Source organism: Petaurus breviceps, unplaced genomic scaffold (genome assembly GCF_028583685.1).
Source record: "Petaurus breviceps papuanus isolate PSGF00001 unplaced genomic scaffold, PetGlider_PUasm1.0 90903, whole genome shotgun sequence".
NCBI lineage: Eukaryota > Metazoa > Chordata > Mammalia > Diprotodontia > Petauridae > Petaurus > Petaurus breviceps.
In genome coordinates, this window is record NW_027187376.1 from 12,345,227 (window position 1) to 12,362,614 (window position 17,388).

The 17,388-nt window shown below is 38.6% G+C and overlaps 1 protein-coding gene across 1 annotated transcript in view; it reads left to right on the forward strand.

The window, feature by feature from the left end:
* The window catches only part of PLEKHM3 (pleckstrin homology domain containing M3), a 235,730-nt gene that overhangs the window by 48,708 nt on the left and 169,634 nt on the right, over window positions 1-17,388 (forward strand). Inside the window, exon 3 of the mRNA XM_069075264.1 lies at window positions 372-1,301. Within this exon, the coding sequence (XP_068931365.1) occupies window positions 372-1,301 (930 nt within the window). The remainder of the gene's footprint in view (window positions 1-371; window positions 1,302-17,388) is intronic.

A 17,388-nucleotide genomic window follows, 5' to 3' on the forward strand; every position in this document is an offset into this window, starting at 1 on the left:
GGAGTAGCATCTTTCATTACTGAAATTTAGGATAGATCATCTCCATAACTATAATGTAATGAGAAGTCTGCTAGATTTGGAATCAATAGCCCTGGGTTGAATGTCACTTACTAGCTGTGTGACTTTTGATTAGTTATATCGCCCCAACAAGTCTCTGTTTCTCACATGTAAAAAGAAGGAGTTACATTAGATAATCTCTGAAGTTCCTTCTAATGTTTTTTTGGAAAATAACTTTCCCCACTTCCCCTTTTATATCTCACCAAATATGAATACTAGCTTGGATTCCTGCATAGTGCTCTGTTTAATACGAACCAAAATGATGTACACTTGAGTTTTCATAACTAATCAGTTTTTTATTTCATTTCTTCCAGAACATAGACAGACATTCCCAAATATTCTGAAGAAGGGTTACCTTGAAATTAGGAAAGATCATGACAGTTACTGGCAAAGCTGTTATGCTGAACTTTCACCGTATAATTTATACTTCTACTGTCTTGATAACAGTGGCAATCAAAACCTTTATGCCACTTACCAGCTTTCACACTTCCAGAATATATCAGTCCTGGGCAACCTTGAGACCAGAATGGTGGATACGGTCCTGTCTGACAACACCCAGCTGCAACTGAAGGCAGAGTCACCATGGGAAGCCTTGGATTGGGGACAGAAACTTTGGCAGGTGGTGCATGCTTCAGTGCCAACTTACATGGGGCAGCGTGATGAACTGGAAAATTCATCAGTGCTAGGACATGATGACTTTCTTCATACTCAGTGCTTACAGAAGTCCAGTGGGCAGCTCCAATCAACTTCTTTCATAGATAGCTCTAAACAGTACCAAAACATCCTCAAGTCTGGGACACTCTATAGACTTACTGTCCAAAATAACTGGAAGGCTTTTACATTTGTACTGAGTAAAGCCTATCTCATGGCTTTTCAGCCTGGTCGGCTAGATGAGGATCCCCTGCTGAGTTACAATGTTGATGTATGCCTGGCTGTTCAGACTGACAACCTGGATGACTGTGACTCCTGTTTTCAAGTCATCTTCCCACAAGATGTCCTCCGCCTACGGGCTGAGACTCAGCAAAGGGCACAGGAATGGATGGAGGCCCTGAAAACAGCTGCCAATGCAGCAAGAAGTCTAGGGCAAAACCTACAAGTCACTCTTAGAAACAAATCTAGGGATCAGATGGGTGGGCATGATCTCCGGAAGAGCAAACGTCAATCTGTGACTACCAGTTTCCTGAGTATTCTCACAACCTTGTCGTTGGAGAGAGGTCTCACGGCTCAGAGTTTTAAGTGCGCAGGTAAGAAGCAAAGTATATTTTATTGGGGTGGCTAGGTGGCACAGTGAGTAAGAGCGCCGGCCCTGGAGTCAGGAGGACCCAGGATCAGTTCCCGGCCTCAGATACTTAACACCCACACACAAAAAAAAACTGGCCATGTAACCTTGGGCAAGTTACTTAACCCCAATTGCTTTTTAAAAAAAGTACATTTTATTTCCATCCTAAAATATAATTAAAGGAAATTCAGAATACTATGAAAATATTATAGAAATTCCCTCCAGAAGCAAAGTTACTTCCCTTTAATGAAAGTACCTTTTCTCGAAACCAAAAGCAGTTTAAAAACATTAACCCATCCTCAGCAAACAATGATGGTGGACCATTTATGGAGCTATATAATCATAGGTTCATCGATCTAGTACTGGAAAGGACTTAAAAACCATCTAGTCCAGTCCCCCCTCCCATTTTCCATATAAGTAAACTGAGGCCCCTAGAATGGCCTAGATTTCACTAGATATTCAGGATCAAAGGTAATTTGACCAAAGCATAAATAGAACTAGAACCGAGGCCTTCTTACTCTTGCTAAGGATTACAGCCACCTTAGGTCTCTGAATAAGGGTCATTGCACGTTTGGCAACTGAAGTTTGGTCCCAGGTAAGCAGTTTGGCCCCAGAGATAGACTCACAACTCTCTTAGAAAGGGCTGCTCCTAAGAAGAGATATGAGGAGACTCTGCCACTGCATATATTATCAGACTTTTTCAGTATGCTGGTCAGTTTTAATGAGCTGATTTTTTAAACCTCTTTTTTATTCTTTGTTATAAGGGATTGTTCTTTGGAATGGGGTATAGAGATATACAGTTGGGAAATGTAGGTAATATATTTTTTTAAAGATATCAATAAAAAGTGTCTTCTGGCAGTGATTTCATCCGATCCTCTTAGGTGAGAATCTGAAAGGCAAATCCCTTAAGGAAAGTTTAGGGCTGGGTAAAATAAAGTCACTCATTTAGCAGGTGACTGTTCATACTTATTCAATGAACTAATACTTCATTTTCAGGGGGAAGAATGTGACAGCTGATATCTTCTAGATGAACTGTATTGCTGTAAGATATAAAAAAGGGGTTTTAGTCAATTTGTGATCTTTCAAAATTCAACTTCTTTCTTCCTCAAAACTAAATTTGTTATTCTGGGAAAATCCTAATTTAAAGTAATTATCTAAATTTTATTATTTAAATAAAATATGATTTATCTGTAGAATAATTTAAATAGGATCCATTTTAAAAATCATCCTTCTTGAAATAAATCCCACTCACAATTTATGAACAATAAGTTTAAGAATAAAGAAAAACTTTTTCTAATAGAGAAAATTTGCATTCCTGTCTAGATATGTGGGTTTCAGGGGGAGGAGAATTTTTTCACAACAGAAAGACTTTTTTTAAGGAACAAAAGAAGATCTAGGATTTAAAGATAAACAAGAAACATGTTCTTGGCTATGACTAAATTGTGGATTTCAGTCCTTGCTTTCTGAATTGAAAATGGAAACTTTTGAACTAATGAAGATACAGTAGAAAAATATAGTGATGTAATGATGATGTCCCTTTTTGGGGAAAGACAGCATTTGCTTAAAAGGATATTGATTATTAAATTAAATATAATTAGGCCTCTTTTGCTCACAATATGAAAGTGATATTCAGTAGACATCTATAGTACAGAATAATATAAACTAAAATCTGCTAAAAATAGGTATTATGTCAGTCACAGGGGCTGAGAGAGAAGTGGTAACGAGGAAAACATTCAAGAGATATTGAATGTTGTTGATTTGAAATGCTGAAGTTCATTCAGATCTCTCCTACATTCTATTGAGAATGTACTAGGAAAAGATAGTCTTGTAGTTGGGGGGTGGAGGTGGGGTAGAGGGATTGGTGAATGCATAACAGGGATTTCTCTGAATCCTTTAAGTATGAAACATTCTAGAAGGGAAGGATTTTGCTTTGCTTAAATCCTCCTTTTACTTGGGAAAGTGCTGCATTCCAAGTCCATGATGTATGTATAGCTTTTCTCTGTTACTTGTCATCCTCTTCCTCCAGTGCTTTGAATACCATCCTTTCTATCACAAGTAGGAATGCTTTGTCTCCTGTAGGGGGCAGAATCCCAAAAGGAAAAAAAAGAATAATTTCTAAATGATGCAAGGAAGTATTTTTCTTTTAAATGTTCTCTGTTGATATTCTGTGTACCAGAGGTCATAATGGCAAAATAATATTTTTAAATGGATTTATATTTCTCAAATATTGTTAGACTTTGCCCTGATGATTCTTAACTTCTTAGCTACCTCTTTTAGTCTTATGACTAGACTAAAACATACATATACAGGTTTAGGTGGGGAAGGAAGAATTTGACAGAAAAATGCTTAGCACCTGGAATATGTATTTTTTATTGAATTCAACTTTCATAATATGTTAATTATCAACTAATAGTTTGTAATACTTCAATATTTAGAGGAAATATTTTTTCATTTTGACATTTCTTTTTGCTGCCCTTCCTCCCCCCTTTAAACATTGTGAGAATCATAAAATGTAAAAAGGATACAAAATTCCATTGGGTATCTCTTTCCTAGATATCATTCATTTGCTATTCCCTAGGGGAGCCACAAATGCTGGGTTTTCGATTCACTAAGTATTGCAAATGGTCTAGCTTTTCAAGATTCTTTCTGTAATAAAAAAGAATTTTCTATGTTCCTCTTTAAATCTTACATATGCCTTCCATAGAGAATGTAGGATGGGATCATTTTGAAAGTCCTAAGGCCTGGCTTTTGAAAACTTATTTTATTTTATATTTACATGACTATAGATTTCTTATTTCATCTTTTTACTACTTAATTTGATTCTCGGTATGTGTATTCCTAATTGTAAGTCTGCATAATGTGTATGTATTTATATAGCTTATTAAAGTATTATTATACAGTCTTCAATTTAAAGATTACCAAGTAAAATTTGATGGTTATCTGTACAAATTGCTGAGTGGCTATAAATTATTCTACAGATGTGTGTACCCAGAGAGAGTTAGATTTTTTTTTAAACAGTAAATTAAGAAGTTGTTATTTGAATTACAAAGGTTTCTTAATTTTACCAAAACATTTGACCTCTGATTTCCTATAAGTAATGAACTTTTTAGTGTGTTTAAAATACCATTATTTAGAACAAGCAATGCGTATTTATTGATCAATATACTGCAAGAGATAAAGAGGTTTAAAACATGGTTTCTGTTCTCTAGGAGATGGGAAGATAAAATGAATATGTATGAAACAAATAGCATCCAGTAGAATCAGGTGCTAAACCTTATGACATTATTGACTGCATAGGTGCTCTAGGAGTTCAGAGAAAAGGAAAATCAAATGCATACTAGAATATCTCAGAGAATGTTGGAACTGAAAGGGCATTTGAGAGCATATTCTTGATCAGGCTCCTAGAGTTACAGAACTGGAAAGGACTTTTTTCACAAATAAAGAAATCAACCAGAGGAGTAAAGTAATTTGTTCAAGATCCCACAGCTAGTGTGTAACTGATGGAGCCCTGAGTCAGATCTTCTGACCCAGTCCACTTGTTCTTCCCCCTAGACCAGGCTGCCTCCAGGGAGAGTTGAAAGAGTTTGTCAAGGACTCATGCAGGAGACAGAGCTACAGCAGATTCAAAGGATGGAAGGATTTATAATAATAGAATGTTGAAGCTCAGAAAAGTCATAGAAATCATCAGCAGTAGTACCACCCCCACATCTTATAGGTGAGGAAACTGGTCAGTCCAGCTAATAATGACAGAATTGAGTCCAGGATTTTAGGTATGAGGGAGACTTGGAAGCAGAAGTAAGGCTGACTGTGTTCATGGGACAATGTGATACCTCCGTTATTAGAAGGGAGAGAAGTAGAGAAAAACAAAGTAGGAGAGACAGGGCCAGGCAAGATTATAGAGGTCCTTGAAAGCCAGGAAAAAGTTTAGATTTTATACAGTCCTAAATAGGGGGCCCATGAAGGATTTTGTGCAGAGAATACACATATTATTCTATAAGTATCACATGATAAAAGTGATATTTGAGGGAAATTAGCATTTCAGTGGCATTTTACACATATCTAATTTTATGCACAACTTTTCAGGAATAAAGCTGTTTAAGATTTGCAAATTACTTTCTCACAGCTACTGTGTGAAACCATGAAATCTGGATAACAAGCCATATAACATGTAATAAATTTGTAAAACCACATAATATGTTACTTTAAGCCATGGGTAGCAGGGTAGGTATCATTAAAATATTAATTGTTGATAAGATATTGTCATCATGTCCTTTGTTGTTGTCATGGGTCTTGGTTCTGGACTTAGGAGTCCTGGACTGCCCTCAGTATGGGAAGCTCCCTCCAATTCAGCTGTAACTTTACAGTCTGAGAGTAGCCTGGCTCTGAGAGTTTAAGGGACTTGCCCACGGTCAGCAATTGTTCTCTGTCAGATACAGCTTCCAGGCTTTAGGGCTGGCTTTCTGTTCTTACATTCCCTTGCCTCTTTCTCAGCCGGGTAAACACCACCAATTAAGCCTCCTTTCCAGGTGCTTCTGAATTAATGCTCTGCCACATCCCAGGTGCTGGAGGCTGGAGCATCTAGAGAGGTCTGGTTATGTATGAATGCATCTACGCAGGGAATTGCAAAATGTGAAAGGTGCATTTCATTTAGTTGGCAATGGTATCGTAAAACAGTTTTGTTGAATTGTCTGAAGATCCAGAAGCATAACTATCAGAACCCCTTCGAAAAGAATTCAGCTGCTTATATAAACAAGTTGTGACAACACACACCAGAATGTTTTCAAGTCTCCCCATGTGTAACTAATGCCATCTTGAACTGCGAGCAGCGCTGCTCCCCTATTTCAGAACTTAGGTTGAAAATACCAATTCCGGCCGAGGAGAGCAGAGGGTAAACAGTGAGCCTTGGGTATTCCCTGCCTCATTTTTCACACTAGGCGGTTTCTGCTGTTTTACTCCTTAGGCTGCTGTTTAACCTCCCAAGCCGGCCAATGTGGGGCATTAGGAAGAGCTCTCTGGGGGAGGGGGATTTTCCAGCCTTGGGGAGGGACAGGCTGGAGGGGGAGAAAAAAGTTTTGCTGTGAATTCTTCTGCCATTTAGTGCAAATTCCTGTAATTACCGTCATTGTGTCCCGTCTGAATGGCACAGAATACAGCAGAAGCCATTCCTAATTGAGACCTTACAGGAGGTACAAATCCCTTCTTTGTTCAGCCTGACAAATTAGTGCCAGAAAGTGGCAGGGTCCGAGTGGAATCAAAGGCAAGAAACACAAAGATGGAACTTAAGGCTACAGTAATAACCCTCTCTTGTCCTGTAGGAAAAAAAATAATGACCAATGAAAAATGAAGTTTTTTTGTTCTAAATTCCCTTGACATGACAGCACCTCAGGGCTGCTCTATTTATTTAGTAAAAGTGATTAAATAGTAATACAACAGGGCTGCCCATTGTTTCCCATGCTACCCCCCCACCCCACAGACCCCTGCTGGCTTGGCTAATTGATTGACAATGAACCTCTGATAAAGAAGTAAGTTGGGAGGACCTGGTGGGGACATTTTTTCCCTTTCTTTGTGTGCCTGAGTGTGTGTGTGTTTTATTTCATTTTTGTTTGAATTGCACTCTCTGGTTTTTCTTTGTCCTCCCTCTCCCCTTTTCTCCCTCTACCCCTTTCCTTTTTTTTCCAAAGCTTTTCAGGGTCTGCTCCCAGCTGACATTCACAAACAGGTAGAGAGGAATTAGGATTGTGGTGCATAGCTTTTGACAAGTTTATCTTGGGGGCTAACTTCCCCTTCCCCCAGCTCTGGGTAAGACAGAGCCACAGTGTGAGATGTAGTTCGAATAGGAAAAAGCGGGAGGGGAGAGAGTAGTGCAGATTGTTGGTGCACGAGGGTCAGAAGGAGAGTTCAAAAACAAGTTTCCCATTTGTGGGAACGGATATCTGCACTGCCTTTGCATAAAAGAAGTTTCTTTTGTATTTCTCTATACTGCCTTCTTCCTCTCAATATTTGCCCTGACATTCCACATTGCAGTCAGAAAGACTGTGAACTCATATTTTGTCTGATCCTCACTTCCAGATCTCTATGACCATGTAAGGGTAAAATCTAGCTGAATGTCACAGTAACTGTATCTTGAAAGATGCTCAAAGTTTCATTAAGATGAGATATATAATTAATGGATCATCCTTTTATGTTCACCCAGCTCAGCTATAGCTTAAACCTCTAATTTAACAGACTGAAAGTTACAGCTGGGAAAAGAAATAATTTCAAGTTGCTAACAAAAAATAATATACTAAGCAAACAGTCCCAGCATTTCTATTATTACATGGCAACCCATGTGATAAGTAGAGGCCATTTTTTCCCAAATCTTTGTTACATGTATTATTGGGGTTTGGATGGGAAAGGTACCTTTGACTTAGCTATACAAGCCTCCTGCCATGTTTGTGGTAGTTAATTATTCATTAAATCTGAAGGGAGCCATGTTTCCCTGTTGGTCATTGTTACTCATTGGCCTCAGGGCAAACTCTACAGGATGTCAACTTTTAAGAGCAAGAGGAACTGATTTTCTGAACATCTATATGAGTTGAGGCAAAGTACTGTAGGCTTCCAAGTACAGAACATCACTAGAGACATTTTATACTGAACTCTAAAAAACTTAAAAAAAAAAATCACTGTCCAGTAAGGGAATCCTATTTGTAACCACATCTTACATATGCTAGGGAAATTGGGAACAGAGTGTACATTTTATTTTTATGACTGTCTCTAAGCCTTATTTTAGCTCTTCCTTCTACATTTCACCTCCATTAGGGTGAGAGGCTAATAGCTAGGGAAATAGATTGGTTTGAGGGGAGCTGGTAATAACCAGTGAGGTGAAAGGAAGAAGAGAAGAAAAGGCAACACCACACACACACACACACACAAACACACACACTCTGAAAATCAATCTTGACAGTATGAATTGTTTTTCCAGGTTACATAATCCTTCTAAGTTTTCATTATTGATGAGATTGTGTCTGCTTACCCTTATAGAGCAATGGTCCCTTTAGTCAGAAAAACAGATCATCTGTAAGTGGAGGTGAATGAGAAAGATGAAAACTTCTCAGCCGATAGGTTTTGTGGGAGCAAGCCGGCATTTCGGTTTCACCCCCCCTTTACTACTGTCACATCAGCATTAGGCTCCCTTTAAGGGTCTTTCAACCTCAACTCTTGTTTTATCAGCATTAGGCCCCTTCAGAGGTTTTCATCTCCACTCTTGCTTGTGACCTTTTTTCCTCCCTTGCTTTAGCATCTGCCAAATAAGGACTTGAACAATACTTTGGCTCCCTGTCCTGCTTCCCAGTCAATAGGAGATAGTGGTGGGCTTCTTTGTTATCCGCCATTGGGTTAGATTTCTCACCAAGACTGAGAGCCTGCCTCCCAGCCAATGGGAGAAGGGATGGGGGGAGGGGGGGGGGGGGCAGGGCATGACCGAGTTAGGGTATAAATTCTTGTTCTGCCTTTTGTAACATGCCTCATTCTACTGGTTCATACTGGTGGAAGGGACCCCCTCTTCTCTTGAGAACTGAATAAACTTCCTGTTCCTTCCTCAAGATACCTCTGACTTTTAATTTTTCTGGGTAAGGGATTTTTGGGGTCCCCATACCCCAAGCCCACAGAGGTTGCCTTAGCAGTTACACTTTCAGATAGCTCTGATTGCTCAGAAGTAAGCTGAAATTTGCCTTCTTGGGGCTTCCACTCTTTGCTCCTGGGTTTTCCCTCTGGGGCCAAACAGAACCAGTCTTCTATGTGACAACCTAAAAAGAGCTGTCATATCCCCTGAGTCTTCTCTTTTCCAGACTAAATGTCCTTAAGCCCTTCAGCCAGTTCTTACTGCCCCTTATCTATATACACAGTGTTCCCACAGAACTCTTTTAGCCAAGTTTGGTTTGCTCTTTGTGTCCTTAGTGCTTCTCACAGTTCCTGGCACTTGGTAGTTGCTCAATCAGCACTTCTTGAATTGAAATAAATGGAATTGCCTACCTTAGTTGTTGCAAAGGAAATGCTTTGAAAATCTTAAGTGCTAGATAAATGTGAGTCGTTGCTGTTGTTTGTTATTGGTTGTTATGGAAGTAGAAGAAAGAGGTTGCTGATAGTGAAGCTTTTGAGTAGAGTGGGGAAGGTGATGTACCTTCTTCACTGTACTCTGTTCTCCAGTCAGAGTCCTGGCAAACCAGGGCCTGTCTGGGCAAGGACAACTAGCTTGGGAGCTGACTTTGAGCTTGATTGGTAAAGAGCAACACCAAATAAAGTGAAAGAACCCAGAAAAGAGGGAACAGAATGATATTCAGGTGGGAACAACTTCACAGGAAAACTAGTAGAACTACCAAAGAAATGACCAGCAAAATGAGACCCCAATACAATGAATGACTTCTACAAGATAAAAGAAAACAGTGAGAAATCTCCAAAAGGAAAGAACAAAACTGCAAACAGCAACAACAATAAACCTGTACCTTTAGAACAGAAAATGGACAGGCTGTAACAACCTCTAGAATGACTTAGAATAGCAATAAGAAATGTAAGGAAAAATATGGTATCTGTAAGACTGGAATATGATTGCTCAAGAATATCCATATCACCTCCCATCCTTAAAAAACTCTCACTTGATCCTACTATCCTGTCACGCTAGCACCCTACAGTTCTTTTATCTCTAGCCATTCCCTGGGAGGAATGGGTGGGAGTCACAAGTTGTCCATACTCTTTGACTCAGTAATCTTACCTCATACTCTATTCTTAACCCCTTCCAAATTAGCTTTTTGCTTCATTACTCAGATGAAATTTCTCTCTCCTAAATTCATAACAGTCTCTTAATTACCAAATCGAATTGCCTTTTGCTAGTCCTGATCTTTTTTTTTTGGAGGGGGGAAGTAAGTGACTTGTTCAAGGTCACTCAGCTAGTAAGTGTCAAGTGTTTGAATTTGAACACAGGTCCTCCCAACTCCAGGGCCAGTGCTGTATTCACTGTGTCACCTAGCTGCCCCAGTCCTAATCTTTCTTGATGCATTTGATACTGTTGACCACCTTCTACCAAAAAAATCTCTCTTTGGGTTTTTCAGTTCTTCTCTTGTCTGATTGCTCCTTTCAGGTCTCTTCCTGAATTATCATCCTTGTCTTACCCCCTAAGTGTGGGCATACTTCAAGATTCTATAGCTAAACACTGACTCAGACCCTCTTTTTTTTCTCAGTGATCTCATAAATTCCCATGGTTTTAGTTGCCATCTGTGGAGATAACTCTCAGATCTAAACATTTAGCTGTTAATCTTTCTCCTAAACTGCATTCCCACATCACCTACTGCCTTTTGAAAATCCAAACTGAATTTCCTGTAGGCATCTCAAACTCAATATGTTTAAAACAGAACTCATTATTTCCTCCCAATCTCATTCCTCTCCTGAACTTCTCCATTTTTGACTAGGGTGCTGACATTCTTCCAGGCTCCTGGGTTCACAACCCATAGCTTTTCATTCTCCCTTACCCTTTATAGCCAGTCAGTTGCCAAGTCCTGTCAATTCTGCTTCCACAACATCTCTTGCATCTTCTCCATTCTTTCCCCTCACATAACTCATACCCCTGTCTAAGGTGTCTAAGCACCCTTCCAAGTAAAACTTGTTTTAAATTCCATACATATATGTGTGTTTGCATGTATACATATATACATGCATATGTTTGTAGAAATTAATAAATTCAAGATTCATGTGATGGTATAGAAGAATATTATCCTAAAGTACTAAAATATCATATGTTGATATATACACTGAAGCTCAGAAGACTGCTTTAGCCACTTAATAGCTCTTCATAAGGTAGGCAACATGATTTTGTAGGCTATAAATTTGCTTTTCTGATTTATTCCTGGTATTCTCATCATAGAAGTCACATGACATTCTTTGATACTGTTCAGAAGATGTAAAACCATTTTGAATTTCAGAAGACAGAGATCTTTTGATAGACCTCCCAGAACTTCATAGACCATAGCTGTGCTTGCCTTTTTTTTTATTTCAACTGTTCATTCCTCCTAGTCTTTGTTACTGTACTTTGGTCTGAAAAGTTCTTGTACCCCTTTATGTTTAGCTTCTTTTTTGGTTAACATTGTTCTCATCATGTGCTCAGCTCTAGCTAAATGCCTAAAATGAAAATCCAATTGTTCCCTGCCCCTTCATGTTTCCATTTTGGATAAAAGCTTTATATTTACTAGCCTTTCCTTGGTGGGGATGAAGTAGGGAGAGTAGGAATTCGTCCAGAAATGGCAAAGATTCATTTCTTATTTGTTTAGCCATGTTTCTTGAGAATCCTGTCTTTTCATGGAATCACAAGGCTAAGGAGGTAAGTACCTGAGGATTTTTTATATACAATACCTAAGTGAAAATTACCCTATTATTACCAAAAAAAAAATGCCTTTAAGAATTTATGTTTTCTTTCAGTGGTTTGTTCTGATGTTTAATATTCCATTTCAAGAGCTATTCCATTTCAATTCTTTCTAGATTCCCTCTCCGGCTTAGGTATAATTGCTACATAATTCTATCTACAGTTAAAGAGTATCTTGGTATCTCACATTTTTGAACCTAAAGTATTCTTATAAAATTTTTTTTTTTACCTCTTGGAGGTCAATTGGGGTTAAGTAACTTGCCCGAGGTTACATGGCTAGTTTGTGTGTGTGTGTGTGTGTGTGTGTGTGTGTGTGTGTGTGTGTGTGTGTTCAGTGTCTGAGGCTGGATCCGAACCCAGGTCCTCCTGACTCCGGGGCTGGTGCTTTACTCACTGTACCACCTAGCCACCCCTTCTTATAAAGCTTTAACCAGTGGGGAGTAAAATGGTGGCTGTGGATTGGTAGGATGCTCACTGGATGTGGACTCAGGACCTGGCTTCAATCTCAGCCAGTGTCATGTTGTGAGCATTGGTGTCATAATGTTTGTAAAATACTTTGTAAACCTTAAAGCATTAGATGATGTCAGTTACAGGTTAGTACCACTTACTATTGTGTGAATGCAGGCAAAACATGGACCTTCTTTGGGTCTCAAGGCCGGACCAGGGGATGGCTAAACTGCCTTTCAGCTCTAGAGCCAGTGATTAAGCTTAGTGTAAGCTCTCTGACTACAGCGTGCTCCTTTTTATGCATCTAAAGATCAGGTTTGTTTTTTTTTCTTTTTATTGATGAATCATTTTTGTTTTCAGCTTTTGATCCACATAATGAGCCCTTATTCTGTCATTGCTATAGCCATTCATTCCCCATCTTGCACCTGTTTGTTATTTCCTCTCTACATGCTGACTCAATTGTTTCCCTATTGAATTTCATTCTGTTAGTTCTTACCTCTGACTTAGCTAAGTTTGATTTTACTAACTATGGTATATACTGATACTATTGTAATATAGGCCATTACTGTAATGATAGTATTGGTCATTTCTCCTGATTTACCTCCTGGTTTGTTGTCATCTATTCGACACAATAGAGAGCTCACTGAACTTGAAATCAAAAGACCTAGGTTTGAATACTAGGATTGCCCCCTTATTAATAACTACATTCCCATGGGCAAATCTCTTAATTGTTTGGAGACTCAGTTTTCTCATCTATAAAAACAGGGATAATGTTACTTACATTTGTCACAAGGGCTCTATAAGAAAATTCTTTTTAAGCTTTAAAATGTTATATAAATATGAGTTATATAAGCAGGCATGATGACTTTTTTTCTTTTCACCATCTCAACTGCTAATAAAAGTACTAAAGATAAAACCCAGAATAAGGAACACCACTTATTTTTCTCCCCAGGTTACCCATTGATAACCATTCTCTAATCCACCTAGTCCATACCCTAAATTGAGAACTCATGGGAATGTTTTCTTGGAAGGAGGCTCATACAATTCTCAAAATGAACAGAATTTTATTTAACCTTCATCCTAAGAAATGTGTGTACTTAGTGCAGTGCTTAGTACATAGGAACTTAATAAGTACTAGTTGACTGATTGGATGCTACACAGTACTTTTTGGAGAGAATTAGGGATGACACCATTTTTTTTTAATGAAGGTAAAGTATTCACAGTTTCAAAAGGTTTGGAAATCACGGTTACCATCAGTGATGTGCCAGTGGTCATATCTAGACCATATTTTCTTGTTAATGTTAAGTGTGTCATATAGAACAAAATAAGAAATGTAGGCAGCTCAAAGGCCTTGACAGCAATCATTTTCACCTCCATTCATCAGGGCTACTGCTCAGACACATGAGTATTTCATATTCATTTTCAAGCACTTGATTTTTTCCTTCATTTTGGTCAACTAAAATGACATGCTTGCCAGCTGTAGTCAAACCTAACAAAATAATTGATACAAATCGGGAAGGAACCAGACTCAGAAAAGCAAGCAAAAAATTAGAACTTGAGGGGTTAGTATCTCATTGGAGTCATGTGAATGAGCTTTTTCTACATAATTTGGGGGAATATTAAACTAGCTTATAAGATTAGGGTAATAAAACTGAATATGTTGAAAAAGTTGTAAAGCAGTGGTATCAAAATCAAACAGAAGCAGGGCCCGCTAAAATATTCATGAAGATCCCTATATGCTGCATATTGATTTAATTTTAAAATGTGATGGTATTTATGTTTTATTTTTATTTTGGTAAATATTTTCCAATTACGTTTTACTTTGGTTCTGGCCACACTTGGGAATGTGATCCCATATTTGACACCCTTGTTATAAAACTGTGAGAAACCAGGAAGCAGAAATGAGAAGGGAGATACTTACAGTTATGGGTGATAGCCAGAGAAAATGTCCAGAGTTGGGAGATAAGAGTCTTGTTTGAGTAACATCAAGGAAGCCACTGTCACCAGATCACAGAGTACTTGGGGGTGGGGAGTGTAAAGTGTAAAAAGACTGGAAAGGTAGAGGGACAGGTTATGAAAGGCTCTGAACACCAAACAGAGGATTTTATATTGAAACCTGAGAGTAATAAGCCAGTAGAGTTCATTGAGTAGGAAGAAGACTTGGTGGGACATGTGCTTTGGAAAGTTAATTTGACAATTGAATGGATCAGATGGATTGAAGGTAGGGAGACAAGAAGCAGCAGGCTATTGCAGTTGTGAAGACAGGAAGTAATGAGGGCCTGTACCAGGATGGTGGCAGTGTTAGGGGAGAGGAAGAAATGGTATGAAGGCAAAATCAATGGGACTTCGTGACAGATTGGATATGGCAGGCAAGGGGTGAGAAAGAGAGGAATCAAGGATGACACCAAGTTCAGAAAAGGGGGAAGGTTTTTTGAGGAAACATAATGAATTCAGTTTTGGACATTCTAAGTTTAAGATATCTATGGGATATCCTTTAAGTAGGTGGAGATGGGAGCCTGGAGGTCAGGAAAGAGGTTAGAGTTGAATAAGTAGATTTGACAATCATCATCATAGAAACGATCAATGAATCTATTAGAGCTGATGAGATCCTCAAGCAAAATAGTATATAGAAAGGAAAGGGTCCAGAACTGAGTCCCATTGATGACCTACCAGTTAATAAGTATTATCTCTGGATGGTGGCCCAGCAGAAGAAACTGAGGAGTGGCCAGATAGGTCAGGATAAGAAGAGAGTGAGGATGGAGTAGTGTTATGGAAACTTAGAAGACTGAGTATCAAGGAAAAACAGGGGTGATCCACAGGTTGAAAGAGTTCAAGAAGAATGTGGATTGAGAAACAGCCATTATATTTGGCAATCAAAAGATCTTTGGCAACTTCAGAGAGGAATTTCAGTGGAATGAAGTAATTTTCAAGATTAGAACCCAGATCTAATAGAGATTGCAGAGAGTTAAGAAGAGAATGAGAGGAAAGGAAGTATATATATAGACATCTATATAGACAGTCTTCTAATGAGTTTAGTTTACAAGAGGGAGCAGAAATATGGGATAGGAGCTAATTGGGATGGATGGATGGACTGAGGATGAGAATGATATAGGTATGTTTGCTGGCAATAGGTAAGCAACCAGTTGACAGGGAGAGATTGAAGATAAATGAGAGAATGGGGTGGGTTGTGAGAAAGGGCATTCTGCTGGAAAAGACCAGATGGAATGGGATCACTTGTACATGCAGAAGGATTTGCCTTGGGAAGGAAAAGGACTTGAGATAGGTGAGATGGGTGAAGGGAGAGATAGTGGCAAAAGACTTCAGATTTAAGATGAGGACAAAGGACAAAAAGGAAGCTCTTGATGAATGTCCTCAGCTTTTTCAGTGAAATATGAGGCACTCTTCTCAGTGGAGAGGAGAGGGAGGGAGAGCTATGAGAGGCTTGTGGAGAGTTAAAACAATTTGGAAAAAACACTGTGATGAGTAGGCTAGTAAGTTAGTTAAGGAGGTGTAAAATAACTACATGGTGGTGTGTGAATTACTTCAGACAAATTTCCTAACTTATGTAATAAACCTTTACAACTTTTTGTTTATATTTTAAAGCACTTTTAACATTCTGTATGTTCTTCTGCTACAGTTTTTGTTTTTTGCAATTTTGCATCAAATTCACAAGATTTTGAAACATTTGAAAAGTCTTTGACCACACTGGATAACATATACAGATTTAATCAACATTCTATTTTCCCAAGTCTACCCTTAATTATAGCCCATACTTTTTTTCAGTGGAGTTTAAATCAAGCAAATTTCCAGATCACTGAAGCATTTTTATCTTCATCTCTTGTATAAATTTCTTATCCTCCTTAAATGTGTGGCATGGTGCAAGGTCATCTTGCACCTCCATTTGGGATTTCTGTAATTCGGGAACAATTCTGCTTCTTAGGATATCAATATATTTCTCAGAATTCATCAATCCTTCCATTAGAATAAGAATGCCAGGGCTATTGAAGTAAAACATTTCAAACAGTTTTTTGTGTGTGGAAGTTTTCCAGTCTAATAAATATGCCCAGTTCTTACTGGCTCACCTTGACTTTTGACAGTGGTTTTGGTATATCATTAATTGAAAAAGTGAGTTTTAGCAATAGTTAAAAAAAAAATACCCCCCCCCCCCCCCGATCTGTAACAGAATAAGTAACAACCTTCTAACTGCCAGGTCTCTCTGAAGGTCTTTGCTTTTTTTCTGAAGCTTAATTGGGATGTTTCACAGCAGCAGTTTGTCGTAGTATGCAATTTTGTCTGTTTTCAGCAACATTTTCCTTCATGGTTTGTTGTGACTGACTGATTCTGTTTTATTGTGGGCTTGAATGATCCTTGAAACACTGATCTTCACCACACCAGCAGCTGCTTCAATATCTGTAACAGTCATTAAAATACTCTCTTTAAGAGCTCCAGCTTTTGCCTGTAGATCCTACCATTCTCGAATCTCAAGCTGTTGTCTTACATCTCCCCTCTCTTCTCTACCAAGTAATCTTCTAAGCTCACTGCTTCCATTTGTCTTCTCTCTCTCCTCAAACATCACATAGCTGAAACTTCTCTCTCCAAAGTTACCAGTGATCTCTTGCTCACCAAATCTGATGATATTTTTTAGATCCATCTTTCTTAACATGTCTGCTACATTTGTCATTGCTGACCATCCCCTGAAAACTCCCTTTTCTAGGTGTTTGTAACACTACTGGTTCCTGTTTCTCTTACCTAGCTAACCTCCCATTTTCTGTCTTCTTTGTTTATCACTGAAATCATGCCTCCTAACTGTGGGTACATTCTTCAAGACACTGTCGACTTATCCTTTTCTGTGTCTGTACTTTAAGAGACCTCATCAGTTCCCATGGATTCATCTATCATTTCTGTGCTGATGATTCTTCTCTTTGTCCACAGCTCTAGTCTCTCCCCTGAGCTTCAATCCCACATCATCAATTACTATTGGAAATTTCAAACTGGATGTTCCAGGAACATCTCAAACTCGGCCTTTCCAAAACAGAACTCATTATACTTCACCCCAAAACCTCCCCTCTTCCAAACTCCCCTATGTCTCCCAAAGGCACTACCATTCTTCCAGTTTTCCAGATTTTTCATCTTGATGTTATCCTTAACTCCTCAATCTTCCTTATCCCACATATCCAGTCAGTTACCAAATCTTGCTTTCTCTACTTCCATACATATC